At 42.1% G+C, this 23,162-nt stretch overlaps 1 protein-coding gene and 2 long non-coding RNA genes across 6 annotated transcripts in view; 2 read left to right on the top strand and 1 right to left on the bottom strand.

Moving 5' to 3' along the window:
- The window catches only part of LOC138970899 (glutamate receptor ionotropic, kainate 2-like), a 47,983-nt gene extending 24,821 nt beyond the window's left edge, over window positions 1–23,162 (top strand). Inside the window, exons 12-18 of one of the 2 annotated variants that reach the window (XM_070343477.1) lie at window positions 31–165; window positions 609–779; window positions 973–1,194; window positions 11,700–11,865; window positions 13,294–13,432; window positions 21,338–21,524; window positions 22,790–23,162. In XM_070343477.1, the coding sequence (XP_070199578.1) occupies window positions 31–165; window positions 609–779; window positions 973–1,194; window positions 11,700–11,865; window positions 13,294–13,432; window positions 21,338–21,524; window positions 22,790–22,855 (1,086 nt within the window). In that variant the 3' untranslated portion in view covers window positions 22,856–23,162. Of the gene's footprint in view, window positions 1–30; window positions 166–608; window positions 780–972; window positions 1,195–11,699; window positions 11,866–13,293; window positions 13,433–21,337 lie in introns of both variants that reach the window. The other variant, XM_070343476.1, reaches the window with a different exon arrangement.
- On the top strand, window positions 3,858–8,781 carry LOC138970913 (uncharacterized). Of its 2 annotated transcripts, XR_011457106.1 has the most exons (3): window positions 3,858–4,117; window positions 4,970–5,176; window positions 6,968–8,781. It is a non-coding gene; the product is annotated as an uncharacterized lncRNA (long non-coding RNA). The 2 variants fall into 2 exon arrangements; XR_011457105.1 differs by having other exon boundaries at window positions 3,858–5,176.
- LOC138970912 (uncharacterized) lies at window positions 6,849–10,834 on the bottom strand. Of its 2 annotated transcripts, XR_011457104.1 has the most exons (4): window positions 10,327–10,834; window positions 9,390–9,466; window positions 7,446–7,580; window positions 6,849–7,046 (listed from the first exon to the last, which is right to left on the bottom strand). It is a non-coding gene; the product is annotated as an uncharacterized lncRNA (long non-coding RNA). The 2 variants fall into 2 exon arrangements; XR_011457103.1 differs by lacking the exon at window positions 7,446–7,580 and having other exon boundaries at window positions 10,327–10,824.

The following is a 23,162-nucleotide window of genomic DNA, read 5'->3' as shown; positions in this document are numbered from 1 at the left end:
TGTTGTAGTCTTCTTTTTATTCCGCTGCAGACTGCCTCCATGGCGGTGGGCGCGCTGGAGGTGACGGCAGCCCGGGAGACGGTGATTTCCTTCTCCTACACCATCCTGTCCACACAGGCCAGTCTGCTCATCAAGAAGGCCGAGAGCACGCAGAACTTCTTTCAGGTGACTGGCTCAACAAACGTTATTTCCTTTCCCAGAGTAGGGCTTTTTATTTTTGTATTTTTGACGAAGACATTTTATTTTTTTAAAGTTAGAGAAGGCACAGTTTACTTTTGCTGTTGTTCTGTCTGTGAATGACACAGTTGGAAAGAGAGACAGAACTATTACTTGCATTTTGTGAAAGCATTGCATAATCCTCTGTTGTCCTGAAAACGCAACCGGCAATAGCCTTTTATTCTTTGAAATTATTGACAATTAAGTGACAATTAAGTTCTTGCTGAGACATTTATTTCAAAAACCTAAAATCTGAATGTTCCCTGTCAGTAACTGTACCTTCGTGACCAGAACTAGGTGGAAGATATCTCGTAGCATAAGCTACTACCGAAACCTGTATCATTGACACTGTGGAGGCGGAATCGTTCACGTGACCAACCCTTTCGTTGCAGTTCCTGTCGCCCTTCAAGATGAACCTGTGGCTGATGATCGTGGCCTTCATCGCTGTGGCGGCCATCGCGCTCTTCCTCATCAGCCGCTACGATCCCACGCAGCAAGCAGCCATGGAGCAGCGCTTTGACCTCAAGGAGAGCATCTGGTACGCCCTCAACATCCTGCTGCAGGTAGGTGGAATGATCAGTCTTGTCCTTTTTACCACCTCCGTTACCTATGTAAACTTCCTGACTTTTTTATGGTGATGTGCCTTCATCGTCATCATCATCATCATCATCACTACACCACCCCAACCGCCTCCATCCCCAACCCCACCACCACCACCACCTTCACTATCATAATCCCCTTTCTGTCCTTGCTCAGGGCACCACAGACTACTCGCCCAACACGACAGCCATGCGGGCGATCATCGCGTTCTTCTGGTTCAGCGTCATCATCATCGAGGCGGCGTACACGGCCAACCTGGCGGCCTACCTGACGCTGCAGCAGATGGACAACCGCATCAAGACGGTGCACGACCTGGCCGGCCAGACACAGGTCAAGTACGGCGTCAAGAACAACTCCAACCTCATGGAGTACTTCAAGGTATGCGGGTCCTCCTGTTTCCCATCCTTTTGGCAATTCTTATGTAGTGGAGGAGTGGAAGGTTGTAAGAACGAAGCCCAAGTCCAAGCGTCTTGTTTCAACTTTTTATTCGTTGTACAAGAAAAAAATGCAAGCAAACGTAGAGGCCGAAGGCAAAACCCGTGGACAGAGTGGCAAATGTAGTGAGGTGTTCAGCTGCTATGAGCGAATGATTCCTTATGCCTGGTTGGTTACGTAGACGTTACATGCCGAGTCTCAGTGATTATTAAAAATAATGGTCGAAGTTTGCGGATCATGAAAAATGCGAGCTTCAGCGAGCTTTTTCATGACCGCGAACTGAGACCATTATTTTTAATAATCACTGAGACGAGGTGTGTAACCTCTTTATTCCTCCTTTCTTCAGTTATTCAAAGAAAAGAGGAGTTTTTTTGCGAAAGTTTGATCGAATCCAATTCACTCAACCAGTCAACCTGCGCAGGCGATCGATTAATGCGCGGTTATATAGTTCCGTGCAAATCATTCCACTTCTTGTCAGTTTCCCTGTTTTGGCCTAAAATCAAGTACACAGATATGCTATTATTCTGCTGTGGCGGTAAAGGCAGATACTGTGTGTTCTGTCAGTTTATGTTTTGGTATCGCTTAGGATAATGTTCTTTCGTCAAATGGGATTAGCAGACGAACTTTTGCACCCGTGTTCCAACCGGTTAAAAACTGTATGAAGTTCAGTTTTCTGGGGAAAATAGTGTATGAAACCGATTTATGTTCTTTAAATTGATGAGATGTGTGCATTTGGTTGCGTGTGATCTAGCTGTTTATAAAATGAAATATTGTTGAAAACTGACCGTCGGGTTACAGTCTGTTGTCGAAGAAACTGAGTGAAAAGAAATTTGAAAGGGGAACTAATTCTTGTCGCTAGACAAAGTATGAGAGTTACTTGCCTTGGGAATTTGCTTGTGTTGAACGTTTGTGCACGGCAGATCTAGATTCAGAAAACAACCGAACTCATGGATTTTATATGGAGATTCATGTGTTCAAGCCTGTAGTTGTTAATTCAAATGCGGTATGTTTGTATTGTTTGCTCCAGAGATGTATACTTCGTACAGTAGAGCGTTCGGAACTTTTCAGTCCCAAAAGTAGTACCGACACAGAACAGCTTCTCAACCCATTGCGCTATCGAGGATGCTATTGCTGGCTCGTTATTTGTTTGGTTGCTGGGTGTTTATCGAAAAATAACTAGCTCTACAAGTTTACAGAGGTAAAGAAGCAGAGGGGGGAATAATTGAGTTTTACGTCCTCACAGGAACTAGAGCCTATTAGGGACATGAAGTGTTGAATATGCTAAAGCCCTTATGCCTGGGATTCGGCCTATACATAAAGCCCGGGCGCGGACTGCGTAGAAAGCACCGTCTATCGCGGAAGAAAATCGGCCTGAATACGGCCAGAAACACGGAATCTGAAAAACGTATATTTATTTAGTACGGTACAGAAACAATGGTCCTAGTGAAGGCACTGAACCAACTTCAGTGCAGAAAACTACAAAACTCTCTGAACATGAATAATGGACAAATTCATAATTCATACACACAAACAGAAGAACCCTAGACAAACATTATGATATGCGTAACATGGGGGGAAATTATACAGTGACTTAGTACGAAGCGGCAAAGTCCGAAAGTAAATGGAATCGGCTAAATTCCGGCGCGAGTACATGTGTATTTAAATTCGGAATCTTCACAGAGAAACCAAGCATCACTTATTACAACCTTACCAAATCCTTATAAACAAACTAAAATCATATGCAACATAGGTACGGGATATGTTATAATGATACAAAAATGACAAAGCAATGAACAAAAAGACAAAGATAAGTTTATGAGAATCAATTTCTCTCAACCGTACATGAAACCGGTCAAAATCAAAGTGACGCTTTGGTCAGTTCGAAGCATTATCGTAAATAACACAATACTATGCAGCCATCTAGCCTAATCATTGACTTCTATGCAAACCTAAATATAATTAGGACCATATCAAAGATAAAAGGGGCTTTGAAAGGTAGAAGTTAGGTAGATATATGTATATAGAAAGGTATTATATTAGAAATTGTGCCAGTGAGGTGCGCGCGCATCATCGTATCGTCTGCTACGGAGTAGGCTTAAGTACCTCCACTTTGTACTGTACTCTGTATCTGTAACGCCGGCAGAATCCAAACTTTGGCTTAGTACCGGCGGAACTGGGGAGAGCACTAATTTGGGTTCGTACTGCCTTCTAATAATTAAGGCAGTACGAAAACCGTCAACTGATGTTTTCTTGACAGTCTCTTCTTTCAGGTTGTTCCAGTCAGCTATTGTTCTTGGAAAGAATGAGAACTCAAACTGGGCGGTTTGAATGATTGTTAGAACATAACTCAGGCTGTTTCTTGCCAGTTTGGTCACAATGTTCTTGGTCTGGTAGTCTTGGTATCGTTGTGTCGGTTTGATACGTCTCTTTCCGGTAGCCTCCTTGGTTATGAAATTGGTTGCAGGTAGTGCTGGCATCAGATCTTTTGCTACTTTGAAGAAGAAGGTACTCAATACTGCGGTAAATTGGGCTGTTTCGCTGTACGATCGTTAGAGTATTTAGGGTAGCAAAGTGTTAGAGTATTTAGGGTAGCGAAGTGCACTTGGCTACACTTAAAGGGATACTCTCCGCCGGGAAAAGGCCTTCAGATCGCTTTCAAAGCATCACCGTAAGATTCTACGTTACAAATAATGCTACCATCCATGAGGAATAACTTAACTTTGCAAATTCAACAGTTTTGATAGCTAATTAATTGTCGTAACAGAATCCAAGGAAAGAGCACTCTTGTAATGGTTGGGTGATTTCCCTTGTCAAATGTGTCAACAATGGCGTCTCCCTGCGATCATTGTAGTCTGAAAGTGAAAAGGTAAGTGTTAACGTTGTCTGACAGGAAATAAAGCTTTCAATAGGACAAGTCAGTATCAGTGTACAAGTTGCTCTCAGCAGGACTGCAAATGAATCGATCGATGCGAGTCAAAAAGCCCTGTAGCACTCAAAATGATTCGAAGATCATGCTCGTACTTTGTTTAATGTTTAGAACCAGTACTCAGATTATCTTGGACATATGTGTTGCCTGTTGGTGATCATTTCAAATATATGTCTCTAAAGTTGCGCTTTTACCTATAAGCTTATGCATTTGTTTCAAATTCCATTCATGTCACTGATCGAACACAGGGAACAGTAAACGTGCGAGAGTTCGAAGCAAAGCGCATTCATGTTTCAGACAAATACTGAAATAAAGAGCTCTGAAAATTATGTCTTTTCTCATAATAGTAACCCAAAAGAGAAGAAATTATACTTATCCCTCTGAACAATGTCGAGGATATCAGTGTCTTGTGCATTTGTTGTGTGTGTGTGTGTGTGTGTGTGTGTGTGAGAGAGAGACTTGTATCACTGTGTGTGTGTGCATGAATGTGACTGTGTGTGTGTGTCACTTTGTGCATGAGTGTGATTATGTGTGTGTGTGTGTGTGTGTGTGTGTGTGTGTGTATTATGCTTGTGATATAATCACATATATATAAATTGTATTTTTGTATACACGTGAAAAAAAAGAGTACAAACTACACTGTTGTGTGTGTGAACGTTGTGTGTCAGCTGTCAAACCTCAAGTGAGCTTTTCCTGATTATGATTGAAGTTTGCTACAAATAACTCATTAACTGTAAGGGAGATTGATTAATATATAGTGTATTCTTTTCAAGCATTTGTCTTTATTTTCAGGCTATGGAAGTTTTACATTCAAAACAACAAGCGGCCAGGCTGCTCGTTCAACTTCAAGTTCAAGAGAAAAGTGCACATCGAGGCAGGATAGGGAGAGGAATTAGCAGAGGTGTGAGCTAATGCAGAGGCAAGGACTGGTCCAAGTCTTCTCAAACTGAAATTGGTTTGCTGGGCAAGGGGAAGGCTGATCCGAATAACAATTTGAAGGTAAGTGAGGACTAGTTATACTTATAATATTAATAGATCTATACTTTCTCTGTGTGCAGGAGTTAAAAGAAAAAGACTTATGATGTTAGAGCCAAGGGTAATTTTGTGAATTCCAATAGAGTGCTATCACATTCATCCAACTGAACAATGTCAAGAAAATGAGTGCGTGTTGTGTACTTGTTATGTGTGGATGTGTGTGTGTTTTAAGAATGTAATGTGTGCAGAAAATAAGTAAAATTGTGTGTAAGTGGGGGTGTAAATAGTGGTCTGGGTGGCCCAAAAAACTATTTGAAGGTGAATCAGGACTATAGTTATAAGTACTTTCTCTCACTGCTTCGCCCCCTCAAACCCCACGCCTCCTCCAAACTTAATCATTCGAGTAAGTACCTTTTTATTCTGCAAGATTTGTGAGGTCGAAGACTTTGTTACAGGGTATACTAAATAATGACTAACGGTGAGGTTTTTAGGTCTCAGTCACAAATTACATTACCGGTGCTTTTTTTTCATTCTAGGGAATGTGTGTATTTCCTGGTTTCAAAAAATATTGAAAAAGAATGAAAATTCAGCTTCAGCATCCAGATTTTGTCAAGATATTTTGTGCAGTTATATTTCAGTACCCACAACCTTTTAGTGTCTCATAAAGGGAAATAAATGAACAGTCCTCACAATTGGGGTGCTGTACCGTGAACCCCCCCTTTTAAAAACCTTTACAATTCAAGATCTCCCCTATATTTAGACCTTGCTTTTAAGATTTTCTGGTCATAACCTATGCAAATTCACCTTCATTTTAAGACTTCCTATTTTTAAATACCTGATTTTATCAGATTTTGGGAGATCGTAAAAGGGGGTTCCACTGTAATATGAATTCTGTTTTAGCTACACCTGTATGCTGTTTGTAAAGAAGGATATTTTACAGATTGAGGGGATCATTTCTGCCTCCATAATGATCGTTATGATCTGACACATTGGCTAACAGATTCCATGATCATGCTGTTATGTAGGAAGTCATAATAATGATGTGTAGGTTTTTGAATTGTGTCTGCTTTGCAGTTCAAATAGATATCTGCCTTCCTGTTCATTTTTTTTTTCAAATAAGACAATCCCTGAAGCACATTTTCCAACCACATGTCAAACAGCAGGTCTGCTTAGCTTGAAACATAAGTATTGAATAATTATATCAAATTGACCTTTTTGCAGTTGAGCACTTGACAGATGCTGCTACAATACCTCTTGTAGAGAAATGTTTTAGAGATACAGTGGAGCCCTTCTAAGATATATATTTATATACAGCAAACTCAATCAAAGAAAAGCAGAATGTCTTAGAATAGAGGTTATAAACAGGAATCTGAGAAAGTAGTGTCTTTTAAGACAAATGTTGTGTTTTTTTAAAAGGGGGGGGGGGGAGGGCAAAGTTAGGGTTTCACTGTACAATGCAATGGTAAACTGGGCATTCATTTCAAGTAGCCAAAGATGTGTAACTGACACTTTTGCTCGTCAGGAGCACTAGAACACGTCACATTTTCACACTTGTCAGTGTGAGAATGCTAAGTGTGTCAGAATGCTAAAAATCTGGAAAGCCAATGCCCACAGGTATATCCCATCCCCCCTCTCCCACCCACCACCACCTTTTACTCACACTTGCAATCCATTACGTACATGAATAGATTACAAACACTCTTCTGTAACTCTTTATTTTCACACTTTTTCTTGCATTTGGTTAATTTTTTCAACCCTTTTCGAAGTTTGAATTAAGTGTCTTCACTGATGGGTGATTTTCTGTTTATGCTCCAGGACTTCAAGGCACTGGTGCTTGATGACAGCAGGCTCCTACTGGCCCACACACAAAGAAGAGATTGAAGATGCCCTGGTCCTGGAAGAAGAAGAGGAAAAGATCAATAAAGCCAAACGATACGCATCATTCAGTTATATTGAGGAAAGATATTGGCTATTCGGGTGAAGGTGTAAGAGTTGCCATGTGCAGTTGCTGTGTATGGGTCATAGGAATGACATTATACATCCAACTAGCCAGTAAACTGACTTTCTTCCTTGTTGCCTGCATTGGAGTACATTGTGGTGTTAAACAAAGTGCGTTTCTGTGTGGGTTGGTTTACACATGCTCTGTCACATTCCATATTAGACGGCCAGCTGAGACTACAAAATAGTGCATGTTTGTACATTAAAAAAACAATTAAAAGGAATTCTAACCAGAACCAATCGATACATAAATGTTATTTGTATTTTTGACAAAAATATGACATTTTATACACACCTTGCAGGGGGGGATCAGTTCATTTTATGGGTGTGAAGGCGCGAAGCGCCGAGCCGACGGTGCGAAGCGCCGAGCCGACGGTGCAAAGCGCCTAGCTTGCTAGGGGGGTCCGGGGGCATGCCCCCCCGGAAAATTCTGAAAAAAAGGATGCAAATGGTGCAATCTGGTGCATTCTGAGGATGATCATTACCAGTTTCAGGCAGCAGATTTTGTCACTGATTAATACCCCAAAAATTGAAACAACACAAAAAAAACACAATTTTTTTTTTTTTTTTTTGGGGTGGGGGGGAGGTTTCCGGAAACCCCAGAACCCCCCCCCCCCCCTCGTCCGCCCCTGCCTTGACAGTCCTTGTTCACCTTGAGGAACACTGACTGTCTCAATCAGTGTAAAATGTCATAATTTGGTCAAAAATACAAATAATGTATATAGTTTTTTGCTTTTTTAATGTACTGTAATCTACCTTGTAAGCCCTGTTAGTACCTAGTAAACGCCCACCCCCAACATTTGGATCAGTGTTTGAACATATGTTGTGTGTGTGGTGTTTTTTTATTATGTGCACAGTTCTGCACCTTGTAGAGACATTTTCATTCTAGAGAACGCTGACAGACAGCTATATATTTATTTATTTCATACTCTCGGCACTGGAGTATCTCTAGATAGCCCCTCAAAAATAAGACGAGGGAGGGTCTTCTGAAGTTGAAGAGGTCTGCTTTCAGTGATTTCCAGGGAGCATGTGAAACGACCAGTGTTTGATAACGCCACTTCCCTCTGAAAGATTTTAGCTTTCTAAAATAAACTTACCCCTTTCTTCGTCACATCAATGTCTTGGATCAGTATCAAAGACTGACAGAATGACTATTCATTTCGTGTTTTTTAGGATGTGTGTACATTCACTCTCACTGAATGAATTTTTGTGTTTGGTTTTTAGTGTTTTTTCTTTCTGTTTAGACACTTGCATATCAAGCGAAAGATACATACAGGGTGACTATTTGTGCATGGAAACAGCTGACATGAGCAATAAAGTCTGGGGAAGGGTCGTGAAAGTGTATTGATTAATGCGTTGAATTCACAGGTCTAGTAAAACTTGTGCAAAACAAATATATACAGGTGTTGAAAAGTGCTCGAATTCCAAGAATAGTTTCATGTGTAGCACCTTTGAACTGTGCAGAGAGAATGTGTGCCTGTGGATTTGAGATCTACATGGAATAAAATAGACACTGTTCTTGACAATTGAGTATGTTTTTGTGTGCGCATGTTGTTTGGTTTATTGATAATAATTGACTTTTGGTCAAGATGTAACCATGAATTTCTGTAGCAAAGATGCAATGATAAAAATAGACAGAATATGATCAAATAATAAGACACTGGGCTGCAAATTGCTTTTAATTGTCATTGTATTTATCTGTAAACTGATCATGATTTCCATGGCATGATTAATGCAGTGGAACCTCCCTTCTATGACCCCCCCCCCAATTTAAAACTCCCTTCTTTTTAAGACCTTGTTTTCTCACATTTTCTGTTCATAACCTCTGTAAAATTACCCCCATTTTAAGACTCGTTCCTTTTTTAGACTCGATTTTCTCAGATTGTTTGAGGTCGTAAAAGGGGGGTGCCACTGTAGTAATAATGCATCTTCAGAAATTGAACACAGGTGCTGCAGTTTTTTTTATAACCATGAAGAAGAAAAATACTGTTTCAAAACTTTGACAGTGTCTTATCCTCAAACGTACACCTTTTTAAAGAATCCATAACTTTTAATCACTCAACAAAATTGCCTGCAGCTCAAGTGAACCAGAAATGGGGAACAATTGGCCACACTCAAGGAATCGGTTCCTGGCAACTTTTCTGTCGGTCGCGCAGCCTGAGAGAAACATGACAGAGATAGTTACTCAAGATAAAAGATAAGCTTGACTTACATCAGAATTATGAACATTTAAACTCACCTTGAGCTTTGTCCAAAATATTTTAAACCATTATTGCCACACATTGCAAGAATGTTTGATGTCCGGGTGCTTTTCCCCTGAAAATTAAAAAAAATAGTTTTAGTAATTATAGCAACATATAAACCACTAAGTGTAAACCAAAGGCTGGCCAATTACATACAGTTCTACAGCAACATCAGTTCTGAACATGAAGCTTTCAACATGCACAGCGACACTTAAAAATGGCAGTTAAAAAAGAAAGGATGAATGAGATTCTGCCGCATTTAGTGTTTGCTTCAATGAACGCCGTCCGAGGAAGAATGTGATATTCGTTAAAAAGTTACCCTTTCACAAAGCCTTACAATAAGCTTCAATCATAGTTTTTCCTGCAAAATCACAACATTAAAAACTTTAGGCACAGAAAAACTCATACCGCTGACAATATAAAATGTCAGTTATATTTATAAATAACATTTTCTGTTGCACTACATCCAAAGACTGTGCTGACTGACCTTACTTTTTCCATCTCAAAACAATTTTTAGGGGGATTACCTACTCTGTCTGTCACAGTGTCAGGGCTCAGTCTCCTATACAGTGCACCACAGGAGCTTGTACCCAACTGCCAGTTGATCATTATTTACTCCTGCATGTACGCCCTTACTAGGCTAGCGAATGCGTAGTATGTAGTTGTAAGAAGACTGTAGGGATGAAGGAGTAAATAATGATCGACCGGCACTTTGATACAAGCTCCTGTGCAGTGCACAGACACACACACACACACCGTGGCGTGTCCGTGTTCAAACCAAAACTGGACTCAATCGACCCTGCACACTACACGTTCGTGCACTCGCTTGATGGATGCTTCATTCGCTCAACACACCAGCAGACACACAGACAAAAACGGCAGCAACATTTGTCTAGGTCTGTCCAAAGTCTACACAACACTTGCTTTACTTACAAATCCGGGCAGCAGGTGAGAGCTCTGCGTCGTGGGTAGTCAGTGCACACAACGGTAACACTCATGCAGTTGAATCCAACTTTCCCACTGCTTGCTGAATTGATAACTTTGCATTTTGTGCGCCGAGCATGAATTTCTCGTAATTCTGTGTCGTTTCCCAGTCAGTCTGCTGGTTTCTGAACCACCTTGAGTCGATTTCTTACTGAAACGTGTGGGCTTGTTGTCACAAAGCGGCCATCCCATCCGCCATTGTTTTGAGTCGTCATGAAAACGGCACGCTCGCGACGAAAACCAGTCTATGACGGCCAATTTTAATCTTCAAATGGTGGAGAGCAGTCGTCAATTTAATCATGTTTAATTAATTATTTAGCATACTTGTGGTGCTTTATTGAGCAAACCGGGCCAGGTGCGTCTTAATTAAGGTACACTAAATTCCCCAAATTCTTCAAATCGGCCGAATTCGACAAAAAAAACTCCAAAATGGCGGCGTGGACACTATATGTTTAAGCAATGTTCTTGTATTAATTTACTACGTCAGAAAGCGAATATGTTGATTTCATTGTCAAAATGCAATTTCTGCTCGATGTTCTTTAACTTTATTTATTCACTTGTTTGGATTTTTGGCTCACGTAAGTGTAGCCTATGCGATGATAAACTTTGTCTGTCTGTGCGTGCGTGCGTGCGTGCGTGCGTGCGTGTGTGTGTGATAGAAACTTTAACATTTCCGAGTCTATGGATAAAGCTCGCATAAGAAGATTACGTCTCGGTCAAAAGTGTTTGACGTGTGTGATAGAAACTATTTGAAGACGTCACATTATGACGTAAGAGGGTTGGACGTCACGCAAAGGAATTACTGAAAGTCTCGGTCATTGTTATTGTGAGCGGGCCGAGACTAATTGGCAGATCCAGGGTCTCCCTTTCTTGCACAGTTTCACCTATGCTTACTGTGTGTGTGTGTGTGTGTGTGTGTGTGTGTGTGTATGTGTGACAGAGTGATTGAGTTTGTGTTACTGTTTGTCGATTTCTTACGTGAGCCTTGAAGGCTTCGCCTCTTGTTATTTATTTATAATCATGTTTTACTGCGCACGTTTTGACTCGGAAACACAAACTCGTCAAGGAATAAATAGGAACCGCAAAGAAAATCAAGACCTAGGAAGCCAAGAAAGCGATCACAGCAAAAGACAGGTCTGAGTAAACTATATAAAACCAGTTTCCTAGACATAGCACGCCACGGTATGAAAAGGAATAAATGAAACTGGAAAACCACATTGTTTCATACATATTCTGAAGTTAGAGGTTTCAGATTAACAGTACCAAATAATGAAGGCATTTTACTTGACAGCATAAGGCGTTATTACCGTGTTGCCCTACAGGAGCAGAAGGAAGACCCGTTCGAGAGGATGTGGGCCTTCATGAAGATCAACGAGGGCTACTCGTTGCTTAGCAATACCACCCAGATCATCGAGAAGGTCATGAGCGGCAGCTTCGCTTTCATCGACGATGGCGTCACCAACGATTATTACGCCACTCAATACTGCGGTAAGGTTGCACTGCATGATCGACTCTTTATCGTAGGAATACGCGTCAGTTTCCCCCTTATTTTGCGACACTGACCCGACTATTTAACTTTAAACGCCAATATTGCTGAACGTTTCTGTATGTCGTTCATTTCAAGTCCCAAGTGAAAATTGTTAAAGAAGACTTTTTTTATATTTTTTTTATATATCCTATTTTGGGTTTTAATTAAAGGCACAGTAAGCCTCCCGTAAACCATCACAGATACTGTCAGGCTTTTACACACAGTACAAACACCCTTTCATTTACACACTCACCGCTTAAAATTGAGAACATCCTAGGTGCCCTCCGTAAAGAACGAGACATTTTCAAAGAATTTATTTTTGCGTGGTTTATCTTACCCCTGAGCCATCGTGAACCCGTGTGATCCAGTTTCCTTTTTTTCACAATGTAGTCGTCAGTTTTTGATTTCAATGCGACTCGCTGTAAGCTTATCTGCAATAGCACGTTATTGTGTACCTCTGAATCGAACGCAACAAACGGCTACGATCCACACTAACTCTAGCGATGGCTTTTGACTGTTCAGAGCACCTGGCGATAGGCATAACCGTCGTCTGCTACGAGAACCACGACCTTGCGTGACCCTGCTTCCGGGCTTTTCTTTTTTCAAACTTTCAAAACTTCGAATTGTACTGATCTTGTCTTGATGAAAAAAGAATTCTTATGTTTATGATTTAAGAATGTTTGTGTAACAAGCTGGCAATTTATTATTTAGATTTTAAAAGTGAGGTCTAGCGCCAAAACGCACCGTCCGATTGTCTGATCAGACAATCCGCAAAATTATTTGTTTGAAAATTGCTCGCTCTTTACGTAGGGCACCTAGGATGTTCTCAAGCGGTGAGTGTTTAAACGAAAGGGTGTTTGTACTGTGTGTAAAAAGCCTGACAGTATCTGTGAAGGTTTACGGGAGGCGTACTGTTCCTTTAAGTTGACTAGCAATGATATTAACCATAATGTTTTTATGATTATAAAGGATAAACGAGAGTATGTACGAGGATGTTTGCTGGTGGGGGTGCGGGTATGGATATGTGTGGTTTGGGTAATATGTGTATTGATGTGTACTTTTATGTGTCTATATAATTATTATGTTTTGAGAGTGTGTTTTATGTGATGTTATTTCGCACACGACACGAGCCAAAAGAAAAATGTCTGTTTGTTGCATCCAGATAATAAAGTTGAATTGCATTGAATTGAATTGCATTGAATTGAATTGAATTGAATTGAATTGAATTGAATTGAATTGAATTGAATTGAATTGAATTGAATTGAATTGAATTGAATTGAAAAAACGCCAATATTGCTCATTGTTTCTGTGTGACGTTTATTTCAAGTATTGAATGGAAAACGCCACTATTGCTGATTTTTTCTTTCTCCGTATGACGTTGATTGTAGGCATTGAAGCCATCGACCAGAACTTTGGCGCGAAGGACTACAGCTTTGGTTTTCCACGTGGCGCCCCCTATCGGGACGACATCAACCGCGCCCTGCTGCAGCTGAAGGAGGAGGGCGTGCTGGATGAACTTAAAGAAAAGTAACTCGTGTTTGTAGTGTTCTCTTGCTCCAGTTATCGCCAGTTCATGTCTGTATTTACTCACTTTGATCTTCATGCTAGCAGTCGGTTTTCACTCGAGTATTGTAATTTGTTGTATTTTGGTGTCATTTATCAACAAATAAAGACATGCTGAGAAACATTCACTTGTTCTGGGAAAATTCTAATGACTTAAAAAACACGAGTGGAGGAGGGTTGCTTTAAAGGGGGGGGGGGGGGGTCATTTCCAGCACTGAAAAAATTATGGTGACGAACAAGATCGGTATTCCAATGGAGAAGAGCGTTTGAACAGTAACAGTTATCCTATTTACATTGATTTGAGTTATAAGCATAGTATTGGCCGTGTGTCTAAATTACAGCACCACGAATTTCTCTTTAACTTCTCAAGGGTAAATTTGACAGATAATTCTCGAAAATGACTTATTTGCCCTGATCCCTTTAAATTCATCTACGAGTTTAGAATGTATTAGCCAAGTTAATGTGCACAGAACATATAGTCAGAAGTTGTAACATACCTTATCCACATATTCCCCGGCTAGCCGCGTAATAGATTTTTGGTTTGCAAGACAAACATTCAGTGTGTGTGTGGGCGAAAAAGCTTACCATTACCGCCACTGTTGAAATCTGATATTTATTGTTCATTCTCTTCAACATTGGTGATGTGTGTGATATATATCTGTTGCATCCTTCTCTTTTTTTTCTGTCGCGGCGACAGATGCTCGTGACTCAGAACTGAACACAGAACCGAAACCAAACATCTGAGGTAGAACCAAATGACGCAGAAAAGCAAATCCGAGAGAGAGAGAGAGAGAGAGAGAGAGAGAGAGAGAGAGAGAGAGAGAGAGAGAGAGAGAGAGAGAGAGAGAGAGAGAGAGAGAGAGAGAGAGAGAGAGAGAGAGAGAGAGAGATCAAATCAAATCAAATCAAATCAAATCAAATTTTATTTTACGAGGGTTGTGGCATAAGCAATATAAACGAGCTTCTTTTCAACCAGCCCTCGCCCAGAGAGGGACTATTCTAATCTTAAATACATATATATATACAAACGTAAAACAATTACAAAAGATAAGCATGACTGTAAAAATAAAAATTAAAAAAAATTAAAAAAAACTATTCACATGACTATATACACGTTGTAGGCTATACTTACATTCTTGCGTTATGAAACACTGATGCTTTATGGACAGATATGATCAATATGAAAATAATCAGAACGAAGTCTTCCATCACTGTGACTTTTCGTAATTTGAGTAATGAGAGGTGTTTTTTGAAAGTATTGAGACTTGTTGATTCCGGGAGAGAATTCCACAAAACGCTGCCAGAATAAGCTAAACTTGATTTAGAGAGAGAGAGAGCGAGCGAGAGAGAGAGAGAGAGAGAGAGAGAGAGAGAGAGAGAGAGAGAGAGAGAAAGAGAGAGAGAGAGAGAGAGAGAGAGAGAGAGAGAGAGAGAGAGGGGGGGGGGGGGGGGAGGGGGCCGAGTTGTTTTGTAACAACTACACCTTTGTGGATTTCTGTAGTCTCTGCCGTGTACATGTGGCAACAAACAAACGATGCGCATCGTCACGTAGGGGAAGGGCTCCTAATATGGACCACTTTTTGTTTCATGCTAATAACTAGCTTGTTTTCTTGCGAAGAAGTTTCATTTTGTGTTTGGTAGTCCTTCTCTCTTAGGTTAACCCGGTGAGGCCTAATCAGAGTGAAATCGCTTTGATAGATATTCAGCCAAAATTAAATACAGAAAAAATCACAAATGGTTCATATTGTATCGTTTTGTGTTTGTGTTAGTTGAATGTTTATGGACGCATTCGCTCCGGGTTCCATGTACAGAAACGGACACGGCAGTAACAGTTGAAGAGATAATGGCTTCACTTTATTGTTTGGCTTCTAGGCCATCTTGGCGGTAACATCGTACAACACTGCGCATGTCTCGCGCGTACATTCACACACATAATAGTGACGTAGTTCACAGTCTATTAATATGTATCATGTGACGATCACATGATAGCAATATCGACACATCCCCTTTTCTTTACATAAACAAGTCCAAAGACTTTTACTGTCCAAACTTCACGGGAAAATGAATTCTCTGCACATAAAATTCTCATTCTCACCATAGTCCAATAGGCTGAGATTATTTTTACGCCTAGATTAATTTCACACATTCACACTGACTGGACATCTTGACTAGAGCATCATTTCACAACTCCAATAATAACAACACATTCTCTCTCTGGACAATGAAACTTTACTGGACAATAATTCAACGCCTTGAATTAAATTTATCACATTCACTCACAACGCGGGACATAAACAATACCACCAAATGTTTACTTTCTTCACTGTCTATCTTTTCTCTTCAAACAAAACACACAAACAACAAATACTGAACTGTCTCCTACAGTCTTCAGTCTTTAGGTTTTGACATAGTCATTCAGGTAAGCTGGTGGTTTAACCTGACGTCCACGAGAAGTGGTTTGACTTTGACCTGTGTCTGTTTTACCTGCGGTTTGTGACTTCATGAACTTGACTTTGATGCGTTCAGTTTTCTTTTCATTTGGCTGAATCTTCACAGGTGTTTTAGTTTCAGGTGTGTTTGTCGCACTCACAGGAGTACTGACTTTGGTCACCTGAGTCTGACTATCAGCTACTGCTCTGTAGTTTTTCACTGCTTGGTCATTTAGCTGTCTCTGCCTATCAAGGTCTGTTTTTCGAGTGATTGTCTCCCTTGGACCAGTGTTGGTCAGTGTTTCTCCAGTTGTTCTGATTTGACGCCTGTTGCGTCTGTATGCTTTACCATTTTCTGTGTGCAGTTTGTAAGACCTGACATCTACCTGTTGCTCTACTTTTGCTTTTGTCCAAGTTTTGCCTAACTTCACCCTCACGGTTTGACCTGGCTGTAGGGTTTCTAGTTCTGCTGTACCTTTGTTATAGCACTTTGCCTGTTTTTCTTTTCTTTTGATCAGATTGCCAGTCACGTTTGTGCACGTCTGCGGTTTTAGCAGAGTTTTGGCTGTAGGAATTCTGGTTTTGGTTCTTCTGCTGAACAGTCTTTGCACTGGAGAGGTTTTCATCACCTCCGATGGTATGTTCCTTAACTCTAGTAGAGCCAAGTACGGATCTGTTTTGCTTTCTACAGCTTTCATGATCAGAGTTTTTGCTTGTTTGACCGCATTTTCTGCCTTTCCGTTGGATTGCGGATAATATGGCGAACTGGTTATGTGTTCGAATCCCCAAGCCTCAGCGAAATCTCTGTATTTGTCTGAGCTATACGGCGGACCGTTATCAGAGATGATCTTATCAGGGATTCCATGTCTGGCTAAATGGGCTTTTGTCTTGTAGATGACTTCTTCTGCTGTTTTGTTCTCAAGGCGATCGACTTCAAAGAAATCAGAGTAGTAGTCTACCACTACCAGGTACGACTTCTCTTGAAAGTCAAAGAGATCACACCCTAGCGTTTCCCAGGGCCTTTCAGGTATTGGGTGGGAAATCATGGGCTCTTTCTGTTGGTTGCTTTGGTGTGTCTGACAAGTTGCACATTTGCTCACCAACTTTTCTATGTCTGCGTTCATTCCTGGCCAATAGACCAGTTCTCTTGCCCTTCTCATGCAACCCTGAATCCCAGTATGAGCCTGATGGAGCAAGTGTAGGACTTTCTCCCTCATTTCTGTTGGTACAATGATCTTTTCTGCCTTGAAACAAAGACCGTTCTGAGTCGATACTTCCTCTCTGAATGGAAAGTAAGGTTGAAGACCTAGCGGTAAGCTTTGTCTCGACTCAGGCCAACCTTCTTGTGTTATTTGCATCAGCCGACACAAATCTTTATCACGTTTTGTTGCCTCTTTCAACTCTTCGAGTCGCCCTTCAGACACGGACACATGCGCGGCCATGTCAATGCTCTCGATTTCCTGCTCTATTTCTGTCTGGAAAATCTGTTCGCTCTTCATTTTCCCTGCTTTGTGTGACCTGACCACAGCTCTGCTGAGCGTGTCAGCGAGATACATCTCTGTACCTTTCTTGTACACCACAGTGTAGTCAAACTTTTGCGTTCTCAGCAACATGCGTTGCAGACGTTTTGGCGCTGCCAACAAGGTTTTGTTGTGAATGGGAATCAACGGCTTGTGATCAGACTCCACCTCAACATGTCTACCATACACATAGCGCTCGAAACGTTCCAGCCCGAAGAGAATCGCAAGCATTTCCTTCTCTATTTGCGCATAGTTGCGTTCAGTTTGGGTCAGCGCTCGCGACGCGAACTGTACCGGTTGTCCATCTGACAACAAACACGCCCCCAGACCGAACTCAGACGCATCCCACTGAAGAGTAGTTTTCGCACCAGGGTCAAAAAATCGCAAAACCGGTGGTTCAGTCAACATGCGCTTGATCTCATCAAACGCTTTCCCGTGCAGGTTCTCATCCCAGCGGAAATGCACGTCTTTTTTCACCAGCTCACGCAGAGGCGCTGCGACCTCCGACAGACGTGGTGCAAACTTCTGGAGATACCCTACCATCCCCAGAAGTCTCTGAACCGCCGCTTTGTCTTCTGGCTGCGGAAACGACTTGATTGCATCGACTTTCTTCATGTCACACTTCAACCCGTCCTTTGAGATCACGTGACCCAGATACGAGACCTCAGTTTTCCTGTACTCGACCTTCTCTTTGTTCAGTTTGATGTTCTTCTCGCGACATCTCTGCAAGAACAACCGAACGTTCTGGTCATGGTCTTTTGCTGCTTCTTTCTCTGTGTCTCCCGACCCCCACACAATGACATCATCATGGACTGCGAACACGCCCGGCAGTCCGTTCAGCGCATCATCGACACGGCGCTGAAATTCCTCTGGACATACCGACGCACCGAACGGCATTCTAGTCCAGCGAAATTTTCCGAAAGGGGTTTCAAACGTTGTCAAGAGACTGCTTTCGTCGTCCAGGACAACGTGCCAGAAGCCATTGCGCATGTCGAAATGCGAGAAAATCTTTGCGCCTACCATCGACTCTAACGCGTCATCAATGCTCTTCATGGGGTAATCATTTCTTTTCAATGCCTTGTTCAAGGGTTTTGGATCTATGCACAACCTAGCCTGACCATTGGGCTTTAACGTCACAACTACGCTGCTAATCCAATCAGTTGGTGTGTTCACCGGAACGAGGACCCCTAACTCAAGCAGACGATCAATTTCTGCTTTGACCTTCTCTTTGACAGCTATGGGCCACTGACGACATGGAAGCTTCACTGGAGGAACCGATGGGTCTGTTTCAAACGTTAGCTTTCCGTCCAGAGCCCCAACCTCCCCTTTGAATACGTCATCAAACCCTGTGAGAACATGCTTATCCCCTGTGCCTATGGCTGAAATGTTCTCGACATTGACCGTGATCAACTGCATGTGTTGGCTTGCTCTACAGCCCAAGATATCCTTCACTTTGGCGTTCACTACCACAAAGCGCACTTTGTAGCTTTTGCCGTTCTTTGGATTGACCACAGGCAGAATACGCTCACCTAGAGGAGTTACTGGTCTTTTGTCATACATCAACAAGCGTTTGTTGCTTTTGGTCAGCTTTGTCAACGCTACGTCTCCCGTCACAGTCTTGTACGTCTCTACGGACAAACTGTTGATAGTGGCTCCACTGTCAAGTTGCAACGATGTCGTCACTCTGTCATGTCCAACAAGCATTTTTGCATGCACAGATTTATCAACATCATCAACAGACAAAACATGTTCATCATCATTTTCACTCATCGTCAGAACAAAATGACCATCATCATCATCACTCTCTTCATCAGACATTTCATGCACTTGCCTATCTGAGCTTTGTTTGCACTGACGAGCAAAATGGTTTTTCTTTTTGCAACGATTGCAAGTCTTGCCATATGCGAAACAGTGTTCCTTGCCTTTCTTGTGCGATTTGCCACAATACACACACGCTTTCACACCACTGTCTCTTTCGCCCATACCTCTACCATCATGACGATCATGCTTCGACTTCGGGGTAGCACCCTTGTCCTTCTGACTGTTTGTCTTTTTTCTCACATGCACACCGACACGATGTAGGGCTTCATCACCAGCCATACTCTTGGCCTGCTGGGCTGCTGCCTCACTCACTCTGCAGATCTCAATGCACTTTTTCAAAGTTAGACCTGACTCTTGCAAGAGTTTTTCCCGAACCGTGTCATCTGACAGTCCAATAACGACTTGATCGCGTAGCATCCTTTCTTCGAATGTCTTGAAGTTACAGGAGCTAGCTAGTTGTCGGAGTGCTCCGATGTACGTGTCGATCGTTTCCCCCTTCTCTTGCTTTCGCTGGTGAAACTTGTAAGTCTCGTAGACTTCTGATGTCTCCCCCACACAGTAGGCTTCGAACAAGGGAATTATCTTCGTAATTTTGTCCTTGTCGTCTGCAGCCTCGAAAGGCAAACCTTCGAACACGTCCCTTGCACCATCACTGAGACAAGTCTTGAATACTGCGGCTCGATACTTCTCATCCTGAGAATCAAGACGCGATGCTAGTTCGTATGTCTCCCACGACCGCTTGAACTTGCGCCAAGTCGCCTCCAAACCTTGTGCTGAAAGCTCAAGTCTCTGAGGTAACGGAACTTTGACGGTTACCGACCTCGGCTGCGCTGCTACTCCGTCTTCTGCCATGATGATTCTGACACCATGTATCGTTTTGTGTTTGTGTTAGTTGAATGTTTATGGACGCATTCGCTCCGGGTTCCATGTACAGAAACGGACACGGCAGTAACAGTTGAAGAGATAATGGCTTCACTTTATTGTTTGGCTTCTAGGCCATCTTGGCGGTAACATCGTACAACACTGCGCATGTCTCGCGCGTACATTCACACACATAATAGTGACGTAGTTCACAGTCTATTAATATGTATCATGTGACGATCACATGATAGCAATATCGACACACATATTAGGAGCCTGGGCGCCTAGCGGCCTTCACGAATCACTGTAAAAAGCCCCCTGTACTTCAAAATAACATGATACAACCTAGTGTACAAGTCAGACTAATTAAAATATGTTTTAGATTTATCTGTTTCGGGATGATGAGAGCATTACTTGAAGCACACAGGGAAACTAAAGAAGCTTATCAAAAACAGAGTGAAAATAAGTGAAATTATCAACTTCCATGAAAAGAAGACTTTTTGTTATATTTTTTTTAAATCTCGAGGGCTAGTTATAGGTTATTTCCAGCAAGCTTTTTACTGAATTAATGAAAATAGCCTTTAGCTTTTATTTTCTTCGATTTGTTGAAGGTGGTCCATATTAGGGGACTCGCACATACTTTGAAATGTTGCTATTATTTTTTGTTTGCAGTAGAAACTCGGGGTCAACACTGCTAAAATGTAACAAATACGGTCTTAGCTGTCATATGTAGCAATTTTTGTGTGATAAAAGCTTTGGCTGTGGACAGAAACGAGTCTGTTTTAGGCGGCAAATTTAGAGTGAACGCTGCCAAAAGTGAAAAAAACAGAAAAAGCCTAACGGTTTTGACGTTTGTGTTTCTGCAACTGTTTTGACATGTGCAACTTATCCAGAGAGGTAAATACAGCGAATAAAACGTTTTTGAGCGCTCTAGCGCCGTTAGTTTGTCAGAACAGGAGGTGGTCCATATTAGGAGCCGGTCCATATTAGGAGCCCTTCCCCTACGCACGTAGAATGACCTGCAGCAAGACGTCATCGTGATGTGTCACAATGGTGGAAAGCAGGCAAAGAAATGCACGAAGAAGGGAGAATCGCGATGATTTGTGATCAACCCTCATCCAACCGTACTGGCAAATGATCCTGAGTGACGTACGATTGATTGCCCCAACTCATGACATATCTGATCAGTGACATACATCTTGACGTCATCATAACGTATGGCTGTGACGTACTTCCAGGTGGTGGTCAGCAGGCAAGAACTGCACAGAGGATGACGACACGCGGTCAGTGACTGACCAGACGACGGCGGAGCTGGACATCGCCAACATGGTGGGCGTCTTCATCGTTCTCGCCGCTTTCGTCGTCCTCGCCATCGGTGTGGACATCGGGGAGAGGGTTTACCGCTGTCGCCGTGCTGAGGAGGAGGTAAGCTGCAGTCTATGGACATTAACCGTCTTGTGCACCAGCGCTGGTCTGGCCACAGGCGGAAGGTATCGTCCACTGGACTACTACTATCAGTCACAGAAAGACTACAAGGTCTGTCACTCACCTTCGAGTCTTCTGTGTTCTTGGAGTCGCTTCCTGGGGGAAAATATTGTTCAAGACGGTTTGCCTCTTCCTACAGTCTGTGTAAGGTCAAATAAATACAGTTGAATGATTGTTTGAACTATTATGTGCCTTTAGTTTTCAGCTTCCGTCCGCTGCAGGTTGTTTTTAACCATCATTTGGACGAATCTTCGTTTGCGAGCCGCTAATCCACTTGGGGACAAATCATGTATCCGCACCGAATATGCATACCAGCGCTCATTGGTTAATAACAGGATATTCGATGATTATTTTCCCGTGGGTAGCTTCCCTTTGCTGCACAATATTTACATATGTTTTAGACCAATGAGCTCTGGTATGCATATTCGGTGCGGATACATGATTTGTCCCCAAGTGGATTAGCGGCTCGCAAACGAAGATTCGTCCAAATGCAATGGTTAAAAACAACCTGCAGCGGACGGAAGCTGAAAACTAAAGGCACATAATAGTTCAAACAATCATTCAACTGTATTTATTTGACCTTACACAGACTGTAGGAAGAGGCAAACCGTCTTGAACAATATTTTTCCCCAGGAAGCGACTCCAAGAACACAGAAGACTCGAAGGTGAGTGACAGACCTTGTAGTCTTTCTGTGATAGTAGTAGTCCAGCCGGGACGATACCTTCCGCCTGTGGTCTGGCTAGGCTTTTATATGTCAGACGTGCATCTTTCCACTCGGACATATATCACAAACCCACATATAACAAACCCACATAAGCCCTATATCAGAAACCCACGTATTAAAACCATCACATAGAGGCCAATCAGAAACGCACATATCACAAACCCACATATATCACAAACCCATATATGAAAACTACAACATATAGGCCTATCAGAAACACACATATCATATCAGAAACACACATATCAGAACCCCAAATATATCAGAAACCCACGTATCGGAAACCTAGTCTAGATTACCACCGATGCCTGGGATCATCTCAGCAGAATCAGCGTGCCATTCTGTGTGACTGTCTTTGTTGCCGAACATATTGGTTTCGTAACATCAGAGAATGCGTCAGTATCCGCTGTTTCGGCTTGCACTTGGAAGTGAACTTGGATAGACACAAGCTGATGTTATTTGTTTCGTGTTTTTTGTCAGGAAAAGGGCGAGCCTGTTGTGACGGAAGACGGGGTACTCCACAACCAGTATGCCGAGTACAGCTAACTTCGCATCGACAGTAGTCATGTGTGAAACCTTTACCACATGACGCTTTTTACTACATTAAGGTCCGGATGAAGCGGGTCTTGTGCGACCCAGCCTATGTAAGAAGCATTCAATGTAACACACACACACACACACACACACACAAACACACCAATTATGGGTCGTCCATCATCCACACCATACACAGAGAATGAAACCTTCAACTGCCTCCGTTGAGATTATAGGCAGTACATCCATTTCGAAGTGAGAAAAATTGCTTCTCAAAACCCCAAAAGGTTTAACGCCCACCTCCATCGTCTGGTTCAGA

This window comes from Littorina saxatilis, linkage group LG7 (assembly GCF_037325665.1).
Source record: "Littorina saxatilis isolate snail1 linkage group LG7, US_GU_Lsax_2.0, whole genome shotgun sequence".
Classification (NCBI taxonomy): domain Eukaryota; kingdom Metazoa; phylum Mollusca; class Gastropoda; order Littorinimorpha; family Littorinidae; genus Littorina; species Littorina saxatilis.
This window is presented reverse-complemented; position numbering and strand designations above follow the sequence as displayed.